This window comes from Syngnathus scovelli, chromosome 6 (genome assembly GCF_024217435.2).
Source record: "Syngnathus scovelli strain Florida chromosome 6, RoL_Ssco_1.2, whole genome shotgun sequence".
In the NCBI taxonomy this organism is placed as follows: Eukaryota; Metazoa; Chordata; class Actinopteri; order Syngnathiformes; family Syngnathidae; genus Syngnathus; species Syngnathus scovelli.
The window spans coordinates 3,628,445-3,654,059 of record NC_090852.1 but is presented as its reverse complement, the minus strand read 5'-3'; the positions used below and the strand labels follow the sequence as shown (position 1 = coordinate 3,654,059).

Here is a 25,615-nt window from a genome sequence, read left to right as displayed (position 1 = left end):
GTGAACTCAACTCTTCAGCGTGAACCCCGGTGATCTTGGTCTTGCTGGTGCAGCTTTCTTGACACCAGCACACTCGACCGCAATCGGGCGTCACTCAACATCAATGCCAACTAACCCTAACTAACTAACTAACTAACTAACTAACTAACTAACTAACTAACTAACTAACTAACTAACTAACTAACTAACTAATGGAGGAAGCTTTGTTCAAGTTCAGAGGCAAAGATTTTTCTACATTTTGCGTCAAAATCCAAATGTTGAGTGCCGAAGCGATTGAGTTCTACTGTACCTACTATGACTATACAATACATTAATTTTAATTTTGACACTTTTGATGTGTTTGTTGATTTGGGAATCATTTATCTTTTTTTCTTCCTTTAGCAACGCATTGCAGGCAAGTGCATCAAAAAGTGGATATGTTCCTGACGATGAAGATTTGGCATCAAAGGGTTGACACTGTCAGACCCTGTGGAAAATCATGTGACGATAAGCTATTTATAATGGTTGATATTAACTAAATAATTGTATGTGAGTTAGTTTGGAGTTTAATTTAATTTGTTTAATTATGATGGAGTTTAATGTCTTTCAAAACCGCAAATCCTCACAAGGATCGCGAGAATGCTAGAACCTATTACAGCAGTCTTTGGGCGGTAGGCGGGCACACCCTGAACTGGTCACCAGCCAATCACTGGTCACTTATAGACAATTTGGAGTGGTTTAATGACCTACCATGCATAAAGAAAATCCATGCAGGCACAGGGAGAACAAGCAAACTGCATACAGAAAGGCCGGAATCAAACCCTGCACATCTGAACTGTGAGGTGGATGGAGTAGCCAGTGCCCCAGCGTGCTGCCTAATTAATTTCATCATCCATCCATTTTCTGGACAGCTTCTCCTCACAAGGCTCACGGGGGTGCTGGAGCCTATCCCAGCCAGCTTTGGGCAGTAGACTGGGGACACCTTCAACTGAACGCAGCCAATTGCAGGGCACACATAGACAAATAGGCATTCACACTAACACTCTCACCTACGGGCAACTTGGAGTGATCAATTGGCCTACCGTGCATGTTTTGGGATGTGGGAGGAAATCCGGAGTACCCGGAAGAAACCCACGCAAGCACAGAGAGAACATGCTAGGTGGAGGCGGAATCAAATTCAGCACTCTGCACTGTGACGCAGATGGGCTAATCCATATATGGGCAAACTATGGCCCGCGGGCCACATCCGGCCCACGGGGCCGTTTAATCCGGCCCGCCAAACCTGAATAAATTGTGTTATTAAATTTTTTTCGTCATTTTCCCTGCAATGACTGCATTTCCCCAGTAGATGGGGAAACGCCCGCCCGCGCATTTACTCCCGGAAGCCGTGTCAGAAAGCTTGGTGCACACTCAGAAGTGTGTGTACGTACTCAGTAGCACTGCGCGCTCTATTTCTATCAGTGCCGAATTTCGAGTGTGGGCTGTGACGTCAGCATTTTCGTAATTCGCGCGCTGAGCTTTCGGATACAGTTTTACGCTAAAGCCACCCACAAACCTTCCATTGGAATCCTTCCATTAAAATGAGTGGCCCAAGGAAAAGAAAGGCGGACACTGAGTGCCGAGTGTTTAGCTCCACTGACCTGTGTGAGCAGATGTTCAGCCACGTGAACGTCAACAAAGCCCCGTCACAGATCTAGGTTAACGGACACCTCGGCTCTATCCTAAGAATTGCAACAACAAATTTTACTCAAGAATATGATGTACTACCAAAAAAAAGGGACACCAACAACACTGTTCCCACTGAAAATGAAGGGGAGTTTCTCTACTTTGTTGTAAAAAAAATGCATTTTGAAAATAATTTGTACAAATAGCAGTGATTGAAACAAGCGGCCATTCTCATTTTCAAATAATGCAGGATGCTCAAGGACATTGATGCACCACCTGTTTGCGACTAATCTTAACTTTTAAAGGTTTTAAGGCCAACTTTAAGGAAGTGTTTCCCGTTTCCTCACCTCTGTCACCAGGTGTTTGTGAGTTAAAGCTCTGCTCTGATTTTCAGATATCCGTCACCGTGTTGCCGTTTTGATTCTTTATTACTTTATTTAGATGTATTCTTTCACTGATTCTTCAAGATGATGTATTTGGTCAAAATGTTTGCCGTTTTATGTGATTTTGCCTCATGAGATAAACATTTTTCATAAATCTGACCTGTAGCCGCTGAAGTGATGGAAACTGTTATTCATAATAACAGCGTCGTATTTAATGAGAATCACTGATAGTAGTTTTTTGGTTAAATATTTTTTTTAATGCTGTTAATAAATGCATTTGTTTTCAAAAAGCTTTTTTTGAATATCCATGCTTTACTACCTACTAAAGGCCAAAACGTTTTAGGCAATGACCTTTACATGTCATTTATATTACAGTGGAGCCTCGGTTTTCGAACGTCCCGGTTCTCGAACAAATCGGTATTTGAACAAAAAAAATTCAAGATTTTTTTGCTTCGGATGTCGGACGAAATTTGGTTGTCGAACCTCGCGAGATGAGCCGAGAGGACCCGCATGCCAACTGACTCCGTTCGTTATTACATTCTCGTTACTCTGAGGATTGTATCAACTCTAATCATGCCTCCAAAGGAAGCAAGTGGGAGCAGTAAAGCCATTCTAAAACACAAAGACACTCTTAAAGCAATGCGACAGTGAGCGCCCGGCGCGCTGCGGTTGCGCGATCGGACCAAATTAAGCTCCCTGCGCACTGAGGTCCACTTAAATTTTGGAAAGTCCATTAGGACTTTAAAAACATTTTCTAAATTTTAGCAACCGCTCTGTCACAGTAATGCGACCAGCACGGTGCAGTTGTACGGTCGGCGGCGCGCTACGGTTGCGCGTTCGGCGGTGCGCTGCAGTTGCGTGATCCGACAAAATTAAGCTCCCTGCGTAATGAGGTCTACTTACATTTTGGAAAGTATATCAGGACTTTAAAAATATTTTCTAAATTTCAGCGACGGCTCTTTCACAATAATGCGACCAGTGCGGTGCAGTTGCGCGGTCGGCGACGCGCTATGGTTGCGTGTTCGGCGGTGCGCTGCAGTTGCGCGATCGGACAAAAATGAAAAAATGCTTAAAAAAAGGCGTTATTTTTTTGCTTGGAACGGATTAAATATTTTTCCATTATTTGTAATGGGAAAACATGATTCGGAAATTCGAACGATTCACCTCTCGAACAGTCTTCTGGAAGGGATTGTGGTCGAAAACCGAGGCTCCACTGTACTTCACACAAACACTACATCCATCTGCTCCTGGTTCGGCCCCCTAGTCAAAATTTAGAACCCAATTCGGCCCGCAAGTCAAATGATTTGTCCACCCCTGGGCTAACCAGTCGAGAACTCTTGTTATTTAATTTAATTAAATTTTTTTGATTTAATAATTGTCATGAGGTTTTTTTTGAAGACGAAATACACTGGATTTTTTTAAGGGGATGAGAAGCTGTTGCATACCAGCAGGTTGTACAATCTGACCTCGATGCCAAGGGATAATGCCAAAGTCTTATATAACGAGAAGCCTGGACGTGGAACAAGGATGTTGTCCCCTGGATTACACAGGCCACTGATAGCCAGGTCAATGGCCTGACTACAGCCACTCGTCAAAATCACATCCTGCATTGGAGGGGCAGAGCAAGTAAGACATCACATTACAAACCTATTAATATTTTATGCATTCAATATTTATTCTATTCATGTTACAGGAATTTTCAGTATGTCACATTTATTTCAATTTTACTATTATCACAGGTGAGTGGAATGTACATATCATACCTCTGCTTCTATAGAAGCCTCGGGGCAGCTGTAAAAGTTGGCTAGCACCTGTCGACTCTTTAAGTAACCTGTCAGAAAAAATACAAAGTATATAGAGATCTTAAAATACTGGTTTAACAACACAATTACAAACAAATCAAATGAAAGAGATGTGAACAATTTTATGATGCCCAAAAGTATGCATGTGTATTATAATGTAATCTAACATTAATCTTTAATTTTAGAATACACTTTTAACAATACGAATTGGAATATTTTTTAATTGAATTTAAATTATTCATACTATTTAGGATTCACTTTGAATACATGAGTAATACTTTTTGACCAGGTACAAAGATTATTCTTGAGAAGATATATGGTACCATTTGTAGTGTCTCACGGTAAAACACCCCCGCATATTTTGTGACTAGCTTCACACAATGTTTTAAACACTGATGGATTTTTTTTGTTTGTTCTAGAGATCTTCTAGTTATCAAATACATATATACCATATTTTCCGGACATTAAATCGCACCTAAAAACCTAAAATTTTCTCAAAAGCCGACATTGCACCTTATAGTACGGTGCGCCTTATATATAGATCAATTGATGAATTTGTTGATCCATACTGGTTGTACACAGTGCTCTGCCAAAATGTTTCAGTACGTTTTAGTACGACTAGTAAATTACAAGGTCGCATCGCTTCCCAGCATTGCGGCAACCGTGATCAGGGGGCGTTCATTGAATAGCCGTTGTACCCGTGAGGCTATTTCATTTCAAAATAGGCTTCTCCGTTAATGTTTCGAGTAAATTTACGGATCGATATGGAAGGGAAACACAGGTAAGCAGTACCAATGTGTTAGATCGAACTTTAGTAAGTTCCGATCATTTTATAGATCGTTTGAGAAACGCGATTGTTTACACTTTGCTGAGGCTCACGGGAGTCTGCAAGCTGAGGCTCATGGGAGTTTGCGGGTGGCTAATGCTATAACGATAGTTGCTATACGCACGAGGCTATTTCACGTCAAAATGGGCTTCTTTGTTAATGTTTCGAGTAAATTTACGGATGGATATGGAAGGGAAACATAGGTAAGCAGTACCAATGTGTTAGATCGAACTTTAGTCAGTTCCGATCATTTTATAGGAGATCGTTTGAGAAACGCGATTGTTTACACTTTGCTGAGGCTCATGGGAGCTGTGTCTGTAAGCTGAGGCTCATTGGAGTTTGCGGGTGGCTAATGCTACGATGATAGCTGCTATAGTACGAGTCCCCAATCACCGGGCCGCGGACCGGTACCGGTCCGTGGGTTACTTGGCACCGGGCCGCCAAGCCGCACAGGACAAATAAACTTTTTTTTTTTTTTTTTTTTTTTTTTTATCGACGATCAATTAATTTAAGTCAAGACGCACAGGACACGTGGCATGTTTCCCCAGTCAAGCCCGCAAAATTAGCAAAAATGAGTAAGAATTTATTTTGAAAAATATAAAAAATCTGGTGATTCTCTCCCAATTACATCCGTAGGTGCATCTAAAGTCCCCCCGTGTCTCTTGACAGGTTAATTCAGGTCAAGACGTTCGTCCCGGTCACGTGACATGTCACCCCGGTAGAGCCCGCGAAGCTAGCAAAAATGCGCAAGAAACAGAGATGTTTGGAAAGCTTCTTCGGAAAGGGAAAAAAGCCCACTGAGGAGACGGAAGAAGAAGAGGCTATGACTTCTAAGAAAAGGAAAGCTGCATTAAAAAGAAAAATTCAGGAGTCCTACTTAAAATATGGATTTATTGCCACAGGTGTCTTTGACGCGCCAAGCCCACTACGCACAATATGTGGCGACAGGCTAGCTTACGAGGTGAAGGAATGAGGTCGAAATACAAAAAGTCCTGCCTCGCTACAAAAACAGATATGCTCAAACCTCATTGAATAAAGTACATAAGCAGACAAGTATATTCACATATTAAATAAATAAAAGAAACATTTGAAGCATATAATTATACCTACACACCAAATCAATAAAGAAGACATAACTAGACATTTTTGATAAGTGGTGATGAGAAAGGTTTTTATAACTTTATGATCTGATATATATATTTCTGAGGACTTTGAAATAACAAATGACTTTTGATATATTGCCTGAATAGCTTAATGACCCTTAAGGAACTGTGGAATGCATTCCTGATGTTTTTTCTCTGAATCACGGACACGGCCAGAGTCGTCTTGACCGTTCAGTACTTGATTGTATCTTATGTTTTGACTAATGCTAGACGCCACGTTTGATTACTACTGAACGCTCTGCACAGAGGGAAATAGTTTGCCTAACAAAGAAAAGATACGGTTGAATGCGGTACGACAGTGTATGTCCAAGATTGGAGAAGAATGTTCACAGGAAGGTCACGTGGAGAACCAGTGGGTGCCAGAAGGAGCCACCTGAGAACTCGGCCAAAGATGATCGCCAAGGCCGAGAGACGGGATGGAAGACAACAGCCCGCTCCACACACACACACACCAACAGCCCCCCACCAACACACCGAATCGCCCATAACCAGCACCACTCCCATGGAAGCAGACTCTCCTTCGAACTTGCCCCACCCCGAAGACTCATCGCCCATCAATCCCAGCCCATAATGTGCTACTGAATATAAAACTCATCTAACAACCTTGGACTTTGCCTTTTCTGAATGGAGACTTTCCGCTCTTGAAGGGCCCAGCGCTGTATTGTACTTTCCTGAAAACAGAGCTTTTTGAACAAGAATTGTGATTGAACTCAACCAATCTGTCTAAGTCTAATTTCTGCTTCAGTGTCTTTGCATTTTCCTAAATCTGAAGAAATCAAACGAGCACGCAGTGAGTAAATTGGATAACAGGTGATTGGCAAAGGCTTTTGCCGTGAGGCGCAGATAACGCGCTCCCTAAATTGTGGACAGAATCCAACAAATGGTGACCATCCGACGTGATTTCTTCAGAAGGGAAAGTGCATGCTCCACAAAGGATTCTTCGTTCTCCGCTCTTGCTCAACAGTATTGCAGTCCGATCGGCACAAAAGGTAAGGGGGAAACTTTTTTTTCTCTCTCCCAGTTCAGCAATATTGTGGAGTGAAAGCGGAATACAAAAATTAATAATTTCAGCTCTGTGTTCAGGAATGGTGGTTGTATAGAAGTGTGTGTTTGTGTGGAACTTGGTAAAAGTGATTTGTGGAAAAAATTAAAAATACAAAAACAGGTGAAGGCGTCGCTGATATAGCAGTACGGATGCCGAGCGACTCCAATAGTGTGACCTTAGAACATTATAGGGCTGTCTAAGGCGAGGGACATCTGGGATGTCCGAGTCGTGGTGATTAAGAGAAAGGTGGTGAGGACTTTGTCTGATCAGCAAAGGGCGCTCACACCGCTGGAACTTGTGGGATGCCAGTGACTAGCATATGGGCACCTGAGTGGCCTCAATAGTAGACACTTAGGAACTTATACTGTTGCCTAAGGTCGGGGTCGATTGGATCGGCCAGGCCACCAATACGAGTCGGGGACTCGTGAAAAAAAAAAATTTAAAAAAATGGTGAAGGCATCGCTGATATAGCAGGACGGATGCCTGGCGACCTCAATAGTGCGACCTTAGAGACTTATATTGTTGTCTAGGGCGAAGGGTAACTGGGTTAACCAGGTCGCTGCATAATTGTTGAAGTGTGTCCATGATGATATTGTGTGGAAAGCAGGCTTGGCTGTCAGATGGGACAGCGGCGCAGCTGAAGAAGTGAGTGATTAGTTGTGGTGCTGTTCATGGGATGGAAGTGATGATTTGTGGTTCATGAAGAACAATAAGTTGATTTGTATAAAATTGTTGATTTTATTTTGATTTTGCATGAGAGTTGCAGTCAGAAAAATGGCTTAACAAGAATTTGATAAAGAATGTATATTTAATTAGCATGAAGGTTATATCCCATTGTGTGGTGGGGTTAAACTGTAACCATTTTTGTTTTCAAAAGGGTGCGGCTCTAAAGTTTGGGCCAAGCGGTCAGGTGGGAACAAATGCATATTTTGGACAGAGATGGGGGGTTACATTGGTGGCGAGGCTCTCCGCACTTTAGTTGCCCCCTCCCTTGTTATCAGCTGGGAAGATTGTCATGTCTATGTTGTGGGCCCGTGTGTTTGTTCATGTGTATGTTTGTCTTTGTGTATCACTTCGTTATAAAGGATGGAATTGCGTTAAATTGGTCCACGGAAACGGTGTGCTAGACAATGGTTTATCAGATTTGCATTGTTAAATGTAAATATTAGAAATGATAGAATAATCTGAGAGTTGTGGTCAGAAACTGCCCAGCCCTCATAAAAATGTGAGAGTAAGAGAGAACATACATTGTAGAATTGGATAAAATTTAATTATGATTGCAGATTTTAAATTTAGGAAGAATTATTGATTGGTTATGACATAAGACTATACAAGGACACATGTAAGGATAAGTCAAAGATTTGAATCACTTAGAGTTAAAAACAACAAATAAAAACGACATTGCAAGGGGGGCACTTTTTATCAAAAGAACACCAAGTAAAGTATTAAGTAGTGGGCATTTGTGATTGGGATTAAATTAAGGATAAAATTAGGTTAATGATTAGAAATCAATGGTGCTCTACACAAAAAGGCTTAAATTTTAATGGGGAAGTATTTGGAGTACTGTGTTGGTCTACATAGGTCATGGGCCTAGTTTATTTGGTTTTGATTGTGGTTTGGGTTTATTTTGTTTATTGTTAGGTTTTCCTTGTGTTTATTGTTAAGGTGTTCCTTGTTATTCTCTTATCCCCTGCATTGTAAATGTCTTCTTTATGCAGATAGGTTAACAGGCTAGGAATTTAGTGAGGAGATAATTGATCACTTGATGGGGGTTAATAATTGTCCAAATCCTAGTCACATGTTTTGAGGGACCACAGCAACAGCATTATATTTAATTTGCAGGCCATTATTTCGTATGTGATGACAGTGTCTAGATAAGTAGACTGTTTTATCAAAAATGTGAGAGTGAAGGAGGAGGTTTGATTTGTAATCTGTCATTTGGGTGCCACTTTTAAGAGAAGAACACCGCTCGGGTTCAGATCGGGGGGGCCGTTCCTCCCAATCACGCCCTTCCAGGTCTCACTGTCATTGCCCACGTGAGCATTGAAGTCACCCAGTAGAACGATGGAGTCCCCAGAAGGAGCGCTCTCCAGCACTTCCTCCAGGGACCCCAAGAAGGGTGGGTACTCTGAGCTGCTGTTTGGTGCATAGACACAAACAACAGTCAGGACCCGTCCCCCCACCCGAAGGCGGAGGGAGGCTACCCTCTCGTTCACCGGGGTGAACCCCAATGTGCAGGCGCCCAGCCGGGGGGCAATAAGTATACCCACACCTGCTCGACGCCTCTCACCGTGGGCAACTCCAGAGTGGAAGAGAGTCCAGCCCCTCTCGAGAGGGCTCGTACCGGAACCCAAACTGTGCGTGGAGGCTAGTCCGACTATATCTAGTCGGAATTTTTCTGCCTCGCACACCAGCTCGGGCTCCTTTCCAGCCAGAGAGGTGACATTCCATGTCCCAAGAGCCAGCTTCTGCAGCCGGGGATCAGACCGCCAAGGTCCCTGCCTTTGGCTGCCGCCCAGCACACATTGCACCCGACCCCTTTGGCCCCTCCCACAGGTGGTGAGCCCATGGGAAGGGGGACCCACGTTTCCTTTTCGGGCTATGCCCGGCCGGGCCCCCATTTCGAAGACATAATTAATCTAACTGAAATAATGAAATTTTATAATTGGACCAGTGAAAATTTGGATTCGGGCAACAGAAGGCTGAATTGCTAAACTTAATTGACCTTTATCAAAACAACAGAATTTAATTACACATCCACTGCGACTGATTTATAGGATGCATATTTCAGCTTGAAGGGGTGAGGGGCCATAAGAAAGTTGGAATTCTGGATAGTCAGCAAAATAGTAATACAGTAGGGCTTTAAATAACCAATACAATGACATGACCCTTGCGACAATTGATTTAAATGGCAATTTATGATAGGCACTTGGGGTTAGGATTAACAATCCATCCATCCATCCATTACTGGTGCGGCTTGTCCTTACGAGGGCCACAGATGATTAACAATAATAACTAGAATTATTCATTTCTGTAGAAATTGCGTGTGAAAGCGAAGAGGCTGAATAAAAATTCGGGGAAAGCTACAAGATTATGTTTAAATTTGGAACGTGTTGAAATGGCTAGAAAATTGATAAAAATATAGAAAGAATTTTGTAAAATTGGGCGTGAATTTTAAAGTTGAAAATTTGAAATTTTCTACAAGTGAGAAGTTTTGGAATAGGATGAACCGTTGAAAAATTGAAATGGGTTGAGTCAGTGGAAAAAAAAAAAAAAAAAAAGAAAAAAGGAAAACTAAGGGAAAAAAAGAAATTTTGCACAATTTTACCGCAATGTTGGAAGTGAGGATGTGAAATTTGAATTTGAATCTAGGAGGTTAAAAGTGTAATGGAATAAATCAGATGAATTATGTGGAAGTAGTTAAGATAAAAATAAAATAAAAGGAAGAAGAATGCAGAAGAAGTTGAATAATAATAAAGTCAAGGCAATTCAAATTTATTTATATAGCCCACAAGCAAGTCTCAAAGGTGTCATGCGGTCGCGTTTATTTTTCCGGGTTTCTGTCTCGTCGATGTCGTAATTTTACTTCCGGTTTTATTTTGTCGTTCCTTCCGTTTCAGTTTGTGTTTCCTTCCTTGGTGTTGGTTGTCTTGTCTTCCCTGATCCCGATTGTGTGCACCTGCGTAATCGATACTAATTGTCATTACCTGTGTCCCCGCCCTTTTGTGTGTATTTAGTCCGTGTCTTCCCCTTGTCTTGTGCCAGTGTGTCTTGCCTCGTCCCGACCACCAGCGATTCCTTGATGTCCAAGTTCTCAGTAAGACCCCTCCTCTCTGTCTCGCCACCGAGCGACGCTTTTGTTTGTACTTTTTGCCGCGTGTTATCCCTCGTAAGAGGCGTTTTGATTTGTACTTTTAGCCTTTTTTCTCGCCTCAGTGCGACGCCTTCTGTTTGTACTTTTTGCCACGCGTTTTCCCTCGCAAGAGGCGTTTTACTTTGTACTTTTGATCAGTGTGCTTGCTGGAATAAATCCAAGGAAGAAACGACTCTGCATCCGAGTCCTTCGCCTTGTCCCCTGCCTGACAGTACACACTGGCCAGACATGGACTCGGCAGAGTCGGAGCACCTGTGCGCCGCAGTGCGCTCCCATGCCTCACTGCTCGCCCAGCACCAGAGGGAAGTGGGCGACTTGGGAGAAGAGATCCGAGGACTCGCTAAGAATCAAGAAGATTTCAAAGGAGCGGTCGCCACCCAAGTAGCAAAGCTGGGTCAGCAAATGCAGGAAGTGCTCTCGTTCTTAAACGCGGGACCAGCAGCGACCTCCAGTACACCCGTTGCTTCCCCCGTTACTCCCCTTGCAATAGCTCCCATGACTGGCGGTGCCAGACTGGCTCCTCCAGAGCGCTACTCCGGAGAACCCGGCCTTAGCCGGGCCTTTATTACAGAATGCGAGATGCATTTTGAGAGTTCCCCAGCAGATTTCCCCACCGAGCGCTCCAAGGTGGCCTACATGGTATCATACCTGACGGGAAGGGCCCGCACGTGGGCCACCGCGGAATGGGCCAGGGATTCCACCTCCTGTCGCTCTCTCCCCGCTTTCATCCAGGCCCTGCGAACGGTGTTCGATCCAATCTCCGCTGACCGAGACAAGGCTCGCCAACTCTGTCAGATAGTCCAGGGACAAGACACCGTCGGAGACTACGCCATCCGGTTCCGCACGCTGGCCGCGGTGTGCGGTTGGAACGCGGCGGCACTATATGACATCTTCCTCCGGGGCCTGTCTGGACCCATACAGGATCAGCTAATCCCCTTAGACCTTCCCACCGACCTCGACGCCCTCATCGCTCTGGCTATCCGCACTGACAATCGGCTGCAAGAGTGGAGGAAGCACCGAAGCAGCAACGCCCCCGCCTTCGTCCCAGTAGCCGGCCCTGACGTTCACCACTCCAGGCTGTACGGGGATCGGCAGCGCCAGGAGCCAGAACCGATGCAGTTGGGCAGAGCTAAGTTAACAGAGGAGGAGAAGTTACGGCGGCGCCGAGAGGGAAGATGCTACTACTGCGGCGAGCTCGGACACCTCCTTCTCTCCTGTCCAGTGAGGAGGACCCTGAAGGTAAGCGCCTTCTCGGCGGCTCTGTCCCCGGGGCGAGTGCTCCCCAAGGGCAGGATCACACAGTTGGGAAGAGAAATAGAACTCGAAGTATTAATAGACTCAGGAGCAGACGAAAGCTTGATAGACTGGGCATTTGCTCGCCGGTGGGGGGTAAAGACTGAGCTACTGAACACTCCCGTGAAAGCTAAGGCACTCAATGGACAGGCACTCTTTGAGATCACTCACATAACAGAACCAGTCTCGCTGTCAATTGGTCCCCACCAGGAGAACATACGGCTACATGTCGTGACCTCCCCAATGAACCCTCTCATTCTCGGGTATCCATGGCTTCAACGCCACAACCCCGCTATAGACTGGGGATCAGGGGAAATAACGGGATGGGGGTCCGACTGTCATGATTCCTGTATCAAGTCTAACCCGCGCCCTGTGCCTCCTGCTCCAGACGCGCCAACCCCAGACTTAACCGGGGTCCCTGCGTGTTACCACCAATGGGCCGAGGTATTCAGCAAGGCCAAGGCTACCTCTCTGCCTCCCCACCGTCCGTATGATTGCGCCATTGACCTCCTGCCGGGTTCAACTATACCCAAGGGGAGGCTTTATTCTCTTTCGGGACCTGAGAAGCAAACCTTGAATGAATATATAGACTCCTCCCTGCAAGCAGGACTGATTCGACCATCGTCGTCACCTGCGGGGGCGGGGTTCTTTTTCGTGGGCAAGAAGGACGGCACCCTACGTCCCTGCATTGATTATAGTCCCCTCAATCAGATCACCATCAAGAATCGGTATCCGCTCCCACTGATGTCGACCGTGTTCGACCAATTACAGCAAGCCCGGGTGTTCACAAAGTTAGATCTGCGCAACGCCTACCATCTGGTGCGCATCCGGGAAGGGGACGAATGGAAGACAGGGTTCAACACCCATCGAGGACATTTTGAATACCTCGTCATGCCATTTGGCCTCACCAATGCTCCCGCTGTGTTTCAGGCCATGATAAACGATGTTTTGAGAGACTGTTTGGACCGGTTTGTGTACGTATATTTGGACGATATTTTGATTTATTCCCCAGATCTGAAGACCCATAGGGTTCACGTCGAGACGGTGTTGCAACGACTCCTTGAACACCAACTATACGTAAAGGCTGAGAAAAGTGAATTCCACAAGAGCACCGTTTCTTTTCTCGGCTTCATCGTAGCCCCGGGCAAGGTTGAGATGGACCCGGCGAAAGTAAGCGCGGTAACGGAATGGCCTACCCCTGACTCACGCAGGAAGGTGCAGCAATTCCTGGGCTTTGCCAATTTTTATCGGCGGTTCATCAAGGGCTTCAGTGCCACAGCGGCTCCCTTGCACGCGCTCACGTCTCCTAAGGTTCCCTTCCACTGGTCGGCGGAGGCGGAGGCGGCCTTCCAGGAGCTAAAGAACCGCTTCAGCACCGCTCCCATCCTCACGCTTCCTGATCCGTCGCGGCAGTTTGTGGTGGAGGTGGACGCCTCCAATCAAGGAGTAGGTGCCATCCTTTCACAGAGAGCCAAGAGCGACAACAAGCTCCATCCGTGCGCGTTCCTGTCTCGACGGCTGACGCCAGCCGAACAGAATTATGATGTGGGGGATCGCGAACTGTTGGCAGTAAAGCTGGCATTGGAAGAATGGAGACATTGGTTAGAGGGAGCACAGCAGCCTTTTTTGGTCTGGACAGACCATAAAAATTTAGAATACATAAAGTCAGCTAAGAGACTGAATTCACGCCAAGCCCGCTGGTCACTTTTTTTCAATCGTTTTAACTTCACTCTGTCCTACAGACCGGGAACCAAGAACACCAAGCCTGACGCCCTCTCCCGTGTTTTCAACTCGGATCCAGAAATTAAGAAGCCCGAAACCATCCTGCCTCCTCATTGCCTGGTTAGAGCAGTGACCTGGCCTATCGAAGGCCGGGTACAGCGGGCCAATGGTAACAAGCCACCCCCTAGTGGTTGCCCTGAGAACCGACTATTTGTCCCTGCTCAATTACGATCCCAAGTCATCCATTGGGCTCACACCTCCAGACTCTCCTGCCATCCGGGCATGCGCCGAACGCTGTTTGTAATCCAGCAGTGATTCTGGTGGCCCTCCATGAGGGCAGACGTCAATGAATACGTTGCAGCCTGTCCCGTCTGCGCCCGGAATAAGAACTCCCACGGCGCCCGTATGGGGTTGCTGCATCCCCTACCCATTCCTTCGCGCCCATGGGCGGAGATATCCATGGACTTCGTCACCGGGCTTCCGACCTCGCATGGGCGAACCACCATACTCACAGTGGTGGACAGATTTTCAAAGATGGCTCACTTTATCGCCTTGCCCAAGCTCCCGTCCGCTAAACGAACGGCCACCGTGATGATGGACCACATATTCCGGGTTCATGGGTTCCCGAAAGACATTGTTTCCGATAGAGGGCCCCAATTCGTATCCAGGTTTTGGCGGGAGTTTTGCAGGCTCATAGGGGCAACCGTGAGTCTCACGTCAGGCTATCACCCGGAGGCAAACGGACAGACGGAACGTATTAACCAGCAGTTGGAGACAAGTCTCCGCTGCCTGGTCTCCCAGAACCCCTCCTCGTGGAGCAAGAACCTCTCCTGGGTGGAGTATGCCCACAACTCCCTGCCCACCACGGCTACAGGTATGTCCCCCTTCAAGTGTGTGTATGGCTACCAGCCCCCTGTCTTCCCTGACAGTGAGCCGGAGGTGACGGTGTCTTCAGCCCACGCCTTGGTGCGCCGCTGTCGTCGCATCTGGTCGGCGGCTCGGGCCACGCTGGTCCGACAGGGGGACCGGGTCAAGCGGATGGCTGACCGGAGGAGACGTCCGGCGCCCGTGTACCAGCGAGGTCAACGTGTCTGGCTATCCGCCAAGGATCTTCCCCACCGGGGGGACTCCAGGAAACTGGCGCCTCGCTTCGTGGGTCCGTTCCCCATCGCCAAGGTCGTGCACCCAGCCGCGGTGCGTCTCCGCTTGCCCAGGTCCCTTGCAGTCCACCCCACCTTTCACGTTGGGAAGGTCAAGCCGGTGGTGGACAGTCCGTTGGTGCCAGATCCTGTGCCCCCTCCGCCTCCGCGGACTGTGGGAGGTGGGACGGCCTACACCGTTAAAGAACTATTGGATGTGCGCAGAAGAGGCCGGGGCTGGCAGTACCTGGTGGACTGGGAGGGTTATGGGCCGGAGGAGCGGCAATGGGTGCCGCCTAGTTATATTTTGGACCCGGGACTTTTTGAGGACTTTTATGCGGCTCACCCTGGGGCTCCTGGGCCGTCTGGGATCCGGCCCTAGGGGGGGGGTTCTGTCATGCGGTCGCGTTTATTTTTCCGGGTTTCTGTCTCGTCGATGTCGTAATTTTACTTCCGGTTTTATTTTGTCGTTCCTTCCGTTTCAGTTTGTGTTTCCTTCCTCGGTGTTGGTTGTCTTGTCTTCCGTGATCCCGATTGTGTGCACCTGCGTAATCGATACTAATTGTCATCACCTGTGTCCCCGCCCTTTTGTGTGTATTTAGTCCGTGTCTTCCCCTTGTCTTGTGCCAGTGTGTCTTGCCTCGTCCCGACCACCAGCGATTCCTTGATGTCCAAGTTCTCAGTAAGACCCCTCCTCTCTGTCTCGCCACCGAGCGACGCTTTTGTTTGTACTTTTTGCCGCGTGTTATCCCTCGTAAGAGGCGTTTTGATTTGTACTTTTAGCCTTTTTTCTCGCCTCAGTGCGACGCCTTCTGTTTGTACTTTTTGCCACGCGTTTTCCCTCGCAAGAGGCGTTTTACTTTGTACTTTTGATCAGTGTGCTTGCTGGAATAAATCCAAGAAAGAAACGACTCTGCATCCGAGTCCTTCGCCTTGTCCCCTGCCTGACAAAAGGGCTCCAAATGTACAAAAATTGCCAATTTAAAATACAAGAACAATAAGTGTGAGGGCCACAATGATGATCATGACAGCAAAAATATTTCTAATTGGTTTTGATAGGTACAAAGGGGGAACATGGAAGAAGGTTTTCAAAATTTGTGATATAGCGTGACTCAATTATCAAGAGTAAGTATTTCTTTTTAATTCTAAGAATTGGCATCAACAAAAAATGAGAACGATAATCCAAGGTTATAGTGTAAGTGGCAGGAGGAAGCTGTGTATATTTTTTAAACATTATTTTCAGTATCATTATTTCTTAGGAGGGTCAGTAATGCTTGTGAGAAGATGAATGAAGGAACAAGGTAAACAGTAAAAGGGAGTGCTCTAAAAATGTTTGGTTCTTTGCCAGAGGTAGTTATTTGGAGGGATGAATTTAAACTGAAAGCAAAATGGAACTGTTTAGTGGAAGAAATATGGGAAGGTGGAAATATTGAAGTTACAGCTCAACACAAAGTGTCAAATAGTCTAAGTGTGAGATGTGAGCAAACTAAATGGGGAGTTAAATCATGTTCCAGTATTATGCATATTGGCAAACGATGTGAGGACAGGAGACCAGACAATTAGATATTAATTTTGGATTTAAAATAAAAAAGGGAAATTTTAATTGAGGAGAAAATTTTGCGTAGGGAGGGTTCTTTTTACAATTTAATATTGTATGTTTTATGTGTGTGTTGTGGGATGACAGTTTGTCTGTAATGCTGTATGAATGTCAAGTCTGTACTTGGGATGGGGTTTGTGTATTGTGAATGGTTAACATGATTCAAGGTTGGGGTGATGTGATCACAGCAGAGGATAACATTCCTCTCACCTGAAAAATATAAAGATACTACAGATTTGAAAAAGCAAGATTGATCAGGGCTAATTTTGGACTAAATATGGGTTTAGGATTACTCTGGGGCACCATTGACAACAAAAGACTTCAATGGAGAAGGCCCATTTCAAGATTATGACCAGACGTGACTATACCAGCATTGACAATCAAGACTCTGAGCCAAGACAGTGTATGACAACAACTCTGGACTTACCTGACAGTGTGACGAAATGTATGTGACGGAATTTGTGATGACTTGCTTTGTTTTGATGTTTTACCTAATTGTATTGCAGCCTCTAACAGCAACCCAGGGAGCAGATTGTGCTTTATTTGTTAAACTTGCGTTTACTTTGCAGGTTGTCAACTGCAGTCTTGGAGAATTTTGTGTCATGTCTGTGAACATGCATTAACAACTAACCCCTTACTTTTCATAATGAGTCTGTAAATGTGATCGGTTTCATGACAGGCTCGGCAGGCTCCAATTTTCTATTTCATGCGTTTGACATGCGCCCGTGTGTGGATTATTATTTTTATCATTATGAATTTTATTTTTTGGTATTATGGATGTTTATTGTACGGAGAGCTGCATGCACAGCCACAGGTGGGTGGTGGCTTTTGTTCATACAGCCATGTGAGATGCTGCCAGTCGAGTTTCAGGGACTGAGAATTGGTGATTCCAGGCTAGGATGGCATCTGGAGGTACACCGAAGTCCAGCTGGCGATGGATATGTCACCATGGACATTGTTATTTTTACTTTATAACCATTGTGACACATTTTTTAGAATGTGTCAAAAGGGGGAGGTAGAAAAAAAACAAAAAAAAAAACAAAGGGGGGAATTGTGAGATTTTAAGTGTTTTCAGATTTGATGGTTTTTAAGTCTTCAACATGCTGGACGGAGGAGAAGAAGCGGCTCGGCAGAGATGAAGTGAATGGGAGACAACATCATGAGATGGAGCCAAAGCCTGGTAACAAGTGTGAAGAGTTTCAAAATAGCTTATAATAAACTGTAGACCTTCACAAGATAGGATCAAATAGGTGGGAGAGTATTAAATGTAAAAAAATTAGAACAATAACATACAGACTCCAAACGAATTGGGGACAGGTGGATTATGAACTTTAAAGTTTGAATAACACATTATTCAGGTGATTCATTTGCAGGATAAACAATGGAAGGGATTGATAAACTGAACAAATTTAAGATGATTGCGGAAGTATTATGTCGCAAACAAATAGATTCAACAAGTTTTTTCCCTATAAAATGGTGCCGTTTGGGTTTGAAGTACATAGTCGCTTCAAAGGAGGAAAAGCATGATTTAAGATATGTGATTGATCAATGAGAAGGCTATCCCTTGTACCAGGGGGATCAAACTCATTTGCTCACGGGCCGCAGTGTAGTCATAGCTTCTTTCGGAGGACCGGTATGACTGTCATACCCAAATAAATGTGTGAGCACCTCATATTATATAGAGTAAAAGCTACAAAACAAACTGGCAAGTAACTTGCTTTCAAATCAGACAAATAAAAACCGGTCTAATATTTAAAAATCAAATATTATTAAAAGTGAAGACAATTTGCAATTCGAGTAATGACACGTGAATAAAAAGCACAATTTGTCTGCGCGGGCCGCATAAAATCATGTGTCGGGCTGCATCTGGCCCCCAGGCCTTGAGTTTGAAACCTGTGCCTTATACAAAGGTAAAGTAGGATTAGAATTTGATAAAAGAGATATGGACATCATCATATTCCATTAGAGTTTAAATTGCTTGCAATACAATTACAAATTAGTTAACACCTGTGTGATTGATTGATTGATTGATTGATTGATTGATTGATTGATTGATTGATTGATTGATTGATTGATTGATTGATTGATTGATTGATTGATTGAGTGGTTGATTGATTGATTGGTTGGTTTATTGATTGAGTGATTCATTGAGTGACTGACTGAAGGGCTGAGTGACCGAATGGGCAATTGTTCGATGTCTGTCTGTCTATATGTATGTACTATACATGTATGTATGTATTTCGTTATTTGTTTTACGTATGTAATTCGTTATTTGTTTATGTATTTCTCTTTCACATTTTCTTTCTCATCTTCCACTTCTTTCGGCTGCTCCTGTTAGGGGCCGTGACTGCAGAGCGATCGTTTCCATATCTTTCTGTACCGCCAACCATCTGCATGTCCTATCTTTGTCTCTGCCACACTCTCCATTATTTTGGCCAGTAGATTTCCAAGCCTCGCTTCTAACATTCTTTCCGATAACTTCATGCTTTGCTTAATCAACATAACAACACCTCTGTAGCTACTACAGTTTTGCGCATCGCCGTGGTCTGAATTAAGAAATAGAAGTCAACACCTTTCCGGGGAACTTCTCGCTTTTTAAAAATCTCCCCTGCCATCTCTCCTTGATAGTTTCATGCTGTCACTGGAATGTCGTCTAGGCCAATTGCCTTTCCACTCTCCATCTTTTACAAATGTCTGGGTATGAATTTTATCTATATTTATTTTTCTCACTCATTGGCGGCCCCACAGAGGGACGTGGTGTGCCAACAGAGGGACCCTGGTGGCATCAACGATTTTGGTGACCTCAGTAAAACTGAGGTCAACAGAGGGAGTGAAGGAATGAGGTCGAAATACAAAAAGTCCTGCCTCGTTACAAAAACAGATATGCTCAAACCTCATTGAATAAAGTACATAAGCAGACAAGTATATTCACATATTAAATAAATAAAAGAAACATTTGAAGCATATAATTATACCTACACACCAAATCAATAAAGAAGACATACCGTATTTGCCGGTGTACAGGTCGACTCGGTGTATAAGTCGACCCCCTAAAATTCGACGGAAATTTACGATTTTATGATATATCCTTTGTACAAGTCGAGCTCAATTGTTGCATTATATTAAACTTCAAAATTCAATATGCGAAATTTATTGACGAAATGTGTTCAAATTCCGGGAGCACCGCGGAGGAGATCGCGCACGCCGCCCGGCACCAACGGGAGGCCGGAAATAGCTCCAAGCCGAGCGGATCGGCACTTTATAAGCACCGCGGAGGAGATCGCGGCGCCTCATTCGACTTCCAGCGGCCGGCGAGCTCGCGAACCCGCCCGGCACATCCGGAAGGCCGTGCGCATGCGCCAAGTGGCCGAAAATAGCCCCCGCCGAGCGGATCGGCTGTTTATAAGCACCGCGGAGGAGATCGCGGCGCCTCATTCGACTTCCAGCGGCCGGCGAGCTCGCGCACCCGCCCGGCACATCCGGGAGGCCGTGCGCACGCGCCAAGTGGCCGAAAATAGCCCCCGCCGAGCGGATCGGCTGTTTATAAGCACCGCGGAGGAGATCGCGGCGCCTCATTCGACTTCCAGCGGCCGGCGAGCTCGCGCACCCGCCCGGCACATCCGGGAGGCCGTGCGCACGCGCCAAGTGGCCGAAAATAGCCCCCGCCGAGCGGATCGGCTGTTTATAAGCACCGCGGAGGAGATCGCGGCGCCTCATTCGACTTCCAGCGGGCCGTGCGCGAGTGCGCACGCCGCCCGGTTCAAATGTTCTAAGTGCAACGCACAATGAGATGCATGAGAAACGGCCTTGGTTACCATCACATTTGAAGCGATGAATACGAAGTTAAATTTTATGACTCAGTGTATAAGTCGAGGTCGATTTTTTTCGGTCGATTTTGGATCGAAAAAGGTCGACCAATACACCGGCAAATACGGTAATCATATTTAGAATTTGCTGCAGTTTGTATTAATTTATAAGTAAAACTCACCAACGGAAGGAGCATAGCCATTGTATTGTTGCGAATCTACAGAATCTTTCATGGCTTGAAGTACTGCATCATCCGTAGGAAGGTTTCCAAAGACAGTAGGATCCCCTAAAGAGCACATGTACAAGTCAGCTTTGTACTTCATACAGTGTACTATAAGTAATAAGTAATACGTAATAAGTATATAATAAGTAAGTAATAAGATACGGTTTTAGAAGTTGCTGAGGCATGCACTGTTCCGTCAAGATACTGGCATCGTATATAGCTTAAAGAAGCTTCTTACCAATCGAAAGGCTTATCATGGGTTTATCTGGGTTTGGGGAGATCTTCATTTCATCCACAATGGTCCTGATGGGATTAAAGGTGTTGTTAGCCATCAAAGAAGGCTTAACTTCCCATGTCTTGCTGCCGCGCTTGTCTTTGACAGGATAAGAATTTCCATTTACACTGACATTGGCCTTCTCATTGACTCCGTTCCCATTCAGGCGTTTGTCATTGGTATTCTCATTCCTTTGAACCAAGTAAGACTTGGTATCCTTTCTGGCACTGTTATGGAGAATGATTGTTAGAAGAGTAAAACAGAAAGATTTCCCATGGTCAAAAGAAAGTAGGCCTACAGTATGTCATTTTCTAATAATCTATTTGCAGTACTTGCGTTTCATCTATAAAATGACTATTATTTAGTAAAAGATTGACATGAACCAGCACAACATAGTGGAAATATATACTATATATATATATATATATATATATATATATATATATATATATATATATATATATATATATATATATATATATATATATATACTCTATCGACCATTATAATACAATCTCACTCATGCATGCAGACCGGACAGCACTTGTGCTATTGTTAGTAGTAGTAGAAGCAGTACTAAGAGTAGTTGTTAACGTAATAAGATTTAATAATTAAAATATTCTAAAGAAATAATCATTCAAATATGTACAAATAAATGTCATTTATCGACACAGTTTCATTTGTCAACACAATTCTTATTTTGTTTTGGATTGTACAGCTCATCCTGTATGAGTATTAATTACTACATATTATATTATTGTTGTTATTTATTGGTATATCTTACAGTAGATGCCGTACTTTTTACAGAAGCAATAGCATGATTTACTGAAACTCTAAAAGTCGGAGTCCTTAAGCAGAGTGTAAATGTAGCCTCACAGTAACCAGCATTGTGGAACCTTGAAAACGTATTTATTAAACCCACACACAACTCATTTTAATAATATCCTCAGAAAAAGAGGTGAATAAACCCTCCACCAAAGTCTTTTAATTGGAAATATTAATATTTAATTCACTTTAAATGCATTTATTATGAAGCAGATGAGCAAGGTACCATCATCATCACCTTAATGTAATAAATAATACGTCTCGTTTTTACTAACAAAATGATATTCAAATATCAGGTAAATTGATATTCTTACCTCATGATGAATTCACGGTTTTCCAAAATCAGCTTTGGCGTCAGTTGAGAATTCTTGCAATAATGAATGCAGAGAGCTTTGATTGGCCCATTTTATAGCAGGAGTTCAGAAAATGGGTGTTGAAACAGCCCATATTTTCATTGGTGGAGACTGAGAGGGTTGCGCTGCTACACCCCCCTTACATCACTAACAAGAACCATACCACCTCCAACCCTCACCAGCACTGTATCCACGAGAAGGGGGGTATATTCAACAGAGCACATGCGTCCTGATTTTGCAAGAAGTGCACCAAGTGTCAAAAGGGAAATGCGCCAAAAGTATAGTTGCCGTAGAACTGATTAATTTATATTTAGTTGAGATAATGTTTTATGCTGCATTGTCTACTTTAGTAAACCAATGACTATTGAGAACTAAAATGTGAAAAAGCACCTCTACTTATGGAACATGGTGTTCAAATGGTGTTGAAATGTCTCCAGAAGTGTGTTTGTTAACCAACCTGTCCTCAAAGATGAAACTAGTCTTCCCTATGAAACCTTACACTCCAAATTGTTTGTTTAACAAAACTATAGCCTCGGGAGCTTAAATGCGTTATGGAATAACAAAATATTACACGAACTTTTATTACCAGCTTATAATTGTAACACAATTTATGAAGCTGAATAACAGGCTTAGTCCATCCGAATATGCACTCAAAATTATTGAGTTGACATAATATTTTTATGCCATTTATAATTTCAGTCTTCATGTGTCTTCAACTTTATAATAGTAGAGGGTTAAATTTATTGTTTTTAGCATAGCAGTACCATAAACGTGTCTTAATGACAAGTTGTTTGGTAGTGGAAGGGTAAATGTTGTGTTAAAACAGAAATGCCTATTTACTTTCACATTGAATGTTAACGTGTTTACATAATTCAATTAAGTGTTGTGTTTGTCTCGAAAATATTTCACTTGAAAATTTAAATTGCTATTGTTATGACTATTTTCTACAAATGTACCCACCCAGCTGATTTTTATTGTAACTAAATAATTGCAATTTTTTTCAAATATATAACTATGAGATCTAAAAGAGTAGCCATGGGTCAACAAATGTTATTTGACTTAGAGTTTGCCACAAGCCTACAGAATGTCCAGTGATGTTTTAAAATCAATATTCAGTCAGGCAGAAGAGTTTGAACAAAACACACCAGAGGGGTATTCCAGAAAGCTGTGAAAAGTCTGAGTCAGTTAACTCTGAAATGAGGGAAACTCTGAGTTATCCGTTCCAAAAAGAGAAGTAACTTAAACTCTGGGTCCGTTACTGGGGTAACTTACTCTGTTAACATAACCTGCTCGCTGGCATGTTTACTATAAGAGACCCAGAGTTTCAACCAGTCTCCTCCCACACAAAGAAAGCAGTTAATCATGGATTGGCGATTAATTCAAAATCCGATCGACATGGAAGCCGTAATAAATCGGAACGCTTTACGTCGTGAGAAAATCTTCTGACACAGATTAGATGTTTTATCATTTCTAGAAGAATATCTTTTCGAATGCTACTGCTTTTCTTTGAACAGTATAATTTATCTCAATAATCGTCTCCGGCCGTGGGATGCCAGATAGTGTAGTGCAGTGCTTCTCAATTGTTTTCTGCGATAATATTCAATTCAAAGTAATCAACAACATTAACTCAGGACCACGATATATAAAACATTTTAACGTACAAAACAAAAATTTGTAAAACAATTTGTGCTGTTTTTTTTTTTGTTTTGTTTTTTTTAATCAAAATGAGGCAGCATGGCGGAGACCAGGCAGTGTATCAGCCCTTCTGCAATGGTGTGTTGTTTTTTTGCACTGAGCAATTTAGAAGTAGCGTACTTTATATGATGCTAACAGTGAAGTAGCGTTAACAAAGCGGGATTATTATTGGTAATATTCAGTCCGTTTTCGCTGAAAAAAACTCAAGAATCTTATCTGCATGATTGGGGTGCAATGTCTAAGCGCCGCCTTAATATTTTTGGCTTCATACTGTCCGCTGCCAACATTTTCAGGCACAGTAAAACCTACCGGTCTTTCCTCGTCTCCCACCGTAGTCACACTGAAGCCAAGTGCTACTTACGCTTCGTCATATTTTCTTGTCTTAGTTTTCGGGTGACTCTTATTTCTCTCATCTCCGCCGTATTTTTTCAACTTTTCCACGGTGTACTGTGTGGGTATGTTCCGTGCGCTGTACACTACAGCCCTGCGAGCATTTTGACATCTAATAGACATCTATTAGACTTCTATTAGACGTCTATATGCTAACCAGACGTCTCGGCTAGTGTTGGCTCGTGAGTGAACGATTCGTTCAAACAAACGAATCTGTTCAATGAACGAAAGTGAACAAATCACTTCCTAAAATGATTCATTCTTTTTTTCCGTTCATATAACTTCAACCAGTAGGTGTCGGTAATGCCCATTGAAGCTGGTGCCACTTCGCCGTAAAACAAAACGAAAAAGAAAATAACGTAACTTCCCGTTCACGAACGAGTCGTGAATTGCATTTCCCGTTCACCAACGAACGAATCTGTTAGTGAACGAATCACTCAATGAGTGAATCACTTACTGAGTATTTTACATTTCCAGTTCACTGCGAGAACGGATCAGTGAGGGAACGAATCCTGGCTTTTCCGTTCGCGAACGAGTCAATGAGAGAACTGCCTTTCTGTGCATCAACGGATCAGTCAGTGAATATGTTGCGTCTCCTGGTGTGAACTATGTAAGCCAGAATATAGATTTACGATTTACTAATAGTAGGTTTTAAATAACGTGTATGCATATTTATGCCTAAATATTGTTATCCAATATATCGACTGCAGTTTCACATTAGATTGCTGGTTTGAGATGTACTTTTATTATTATTATTATTATTATTATTATTATTATTATTATTATTTTAATAAACATTTATGTTATAACTTGTCTGGTGTTTTATTCCTTGTTTTTATATTCGCCAATCAAAACATAAAAATCAGACATTTGGTTAACTACATATGACTATGTATATGTGTCGTTATATGAGTTGGTGTCCCCAAAATTAACAAATGTCGGCATAACATTTTTTTCAACCTTTTATTCAAACACAAACACATTTGATATAATAACACCATCAACGACAAGCCAACAAATACAAAATCAAAACATCAATGTCGGCATAAAGTGTGTCGGCTGGCAATGGCATAGCGACAATGCTGTCTGTCACTCACTCGTGAATCTTCGCGAACGACCAATCAGCAGCGCCAGCAAGCGTTAGATGGAGGAGGGACTTTACAAGTCAGTGACAACAATGGACTTTGTTTGCACTTGGTAAGTTCTTATTTAATATAAATTCATATTGAAAATGGCTAAGGATAGCCCCGAGGCTAAGAACGTGCAGTGTGAAAAGCCCTTGAAGTGAATTTTGAACTTTATGCGTATCTGTATGTTGCACTAGATGATCCTCTAGTAGCAGTAAGACTATCAAACTATATTTGCTGTACAGAGGAGCTTTAGTTTCAGTAATGTATAAGTACTTAGTAGAAGATAGAAGGGCCAGTTATCCGTGACCAGGGAGAATTCAGTTGCAGCAATGTGTGCAATCCTATAATAAGGTAAAGTGGCTGTTGTTGTCCATCACCAACAGCGCTGGTCAAGATCTCCTTTTTAGGACTGAAGTAAACTAGTAGATTG

The 25,615-nt window shown here is 43.6% G+C and overlaps 1 protein-coding gene and 1 long non-coding RNA gene across 14 annotated transcripts in view; one reads left to right on the top strand and one right to left on the bottom strand.

Annotated features, from left to right (window-relative positions):
* Window positions 1–24,227, bottom strand: part of tat (tyrosine aminotransferase) — a 59,452-nt gene extending 35,225 nt beyond the window's left edge. The window contains exons 1-7 of one of the 13 annotated variants that reach the window (XM_049724571.1): window positions 23,975–24,176; window positions 21,932–21,984; window positions 20,920–21,019; window positions 20,757–20,821; window positions 20,477–20,581; window positions 3,791–3,858; window positions 3,473–3,631 (exon numbers count right to left, since the gene is read on the bottom strand). In XM_049724571.1, the coding sequence (XP_049580528.1) occupies window positions 3,473–3,631; window positions 3,791–3,858; window positions 20,477–20,581; window positions 20,757–20,821; window positions 20,920–20,954 (432 nt within the window). In that variant the 5' untranslated portion in view covers window positions 20,955–21,019; window positions 21,932–21,984; window positions 23,975–24,176. Of the gene's footprint in view, window positions 1–3,472; window positions 3,632–3,790; window positions 3,859–20,476; window positions 20,582–20,756; window positions 21,020–21,931 lie in introns of all 13 variants that reach the window. The other 12 variants (XM_049724572.2, XM_068651024.1, XM_049724577.1 and 9 more) reach the window with 12 other exon arrangements.
* On the top strand, window positions 7,424–16,506 carry LOC137840359 (uncharacterized). Its single transcript, XR_011086958.1, has 2 exons — window positions 7,424–10,390; window positions 15,846–16,506. It is a non-coding gene; the product is annotated as an uncharacterized lncRNA (long non-coding RNA).
* Window positions 24,228–25,615: the final 1,388 nt, after the last annotated feature.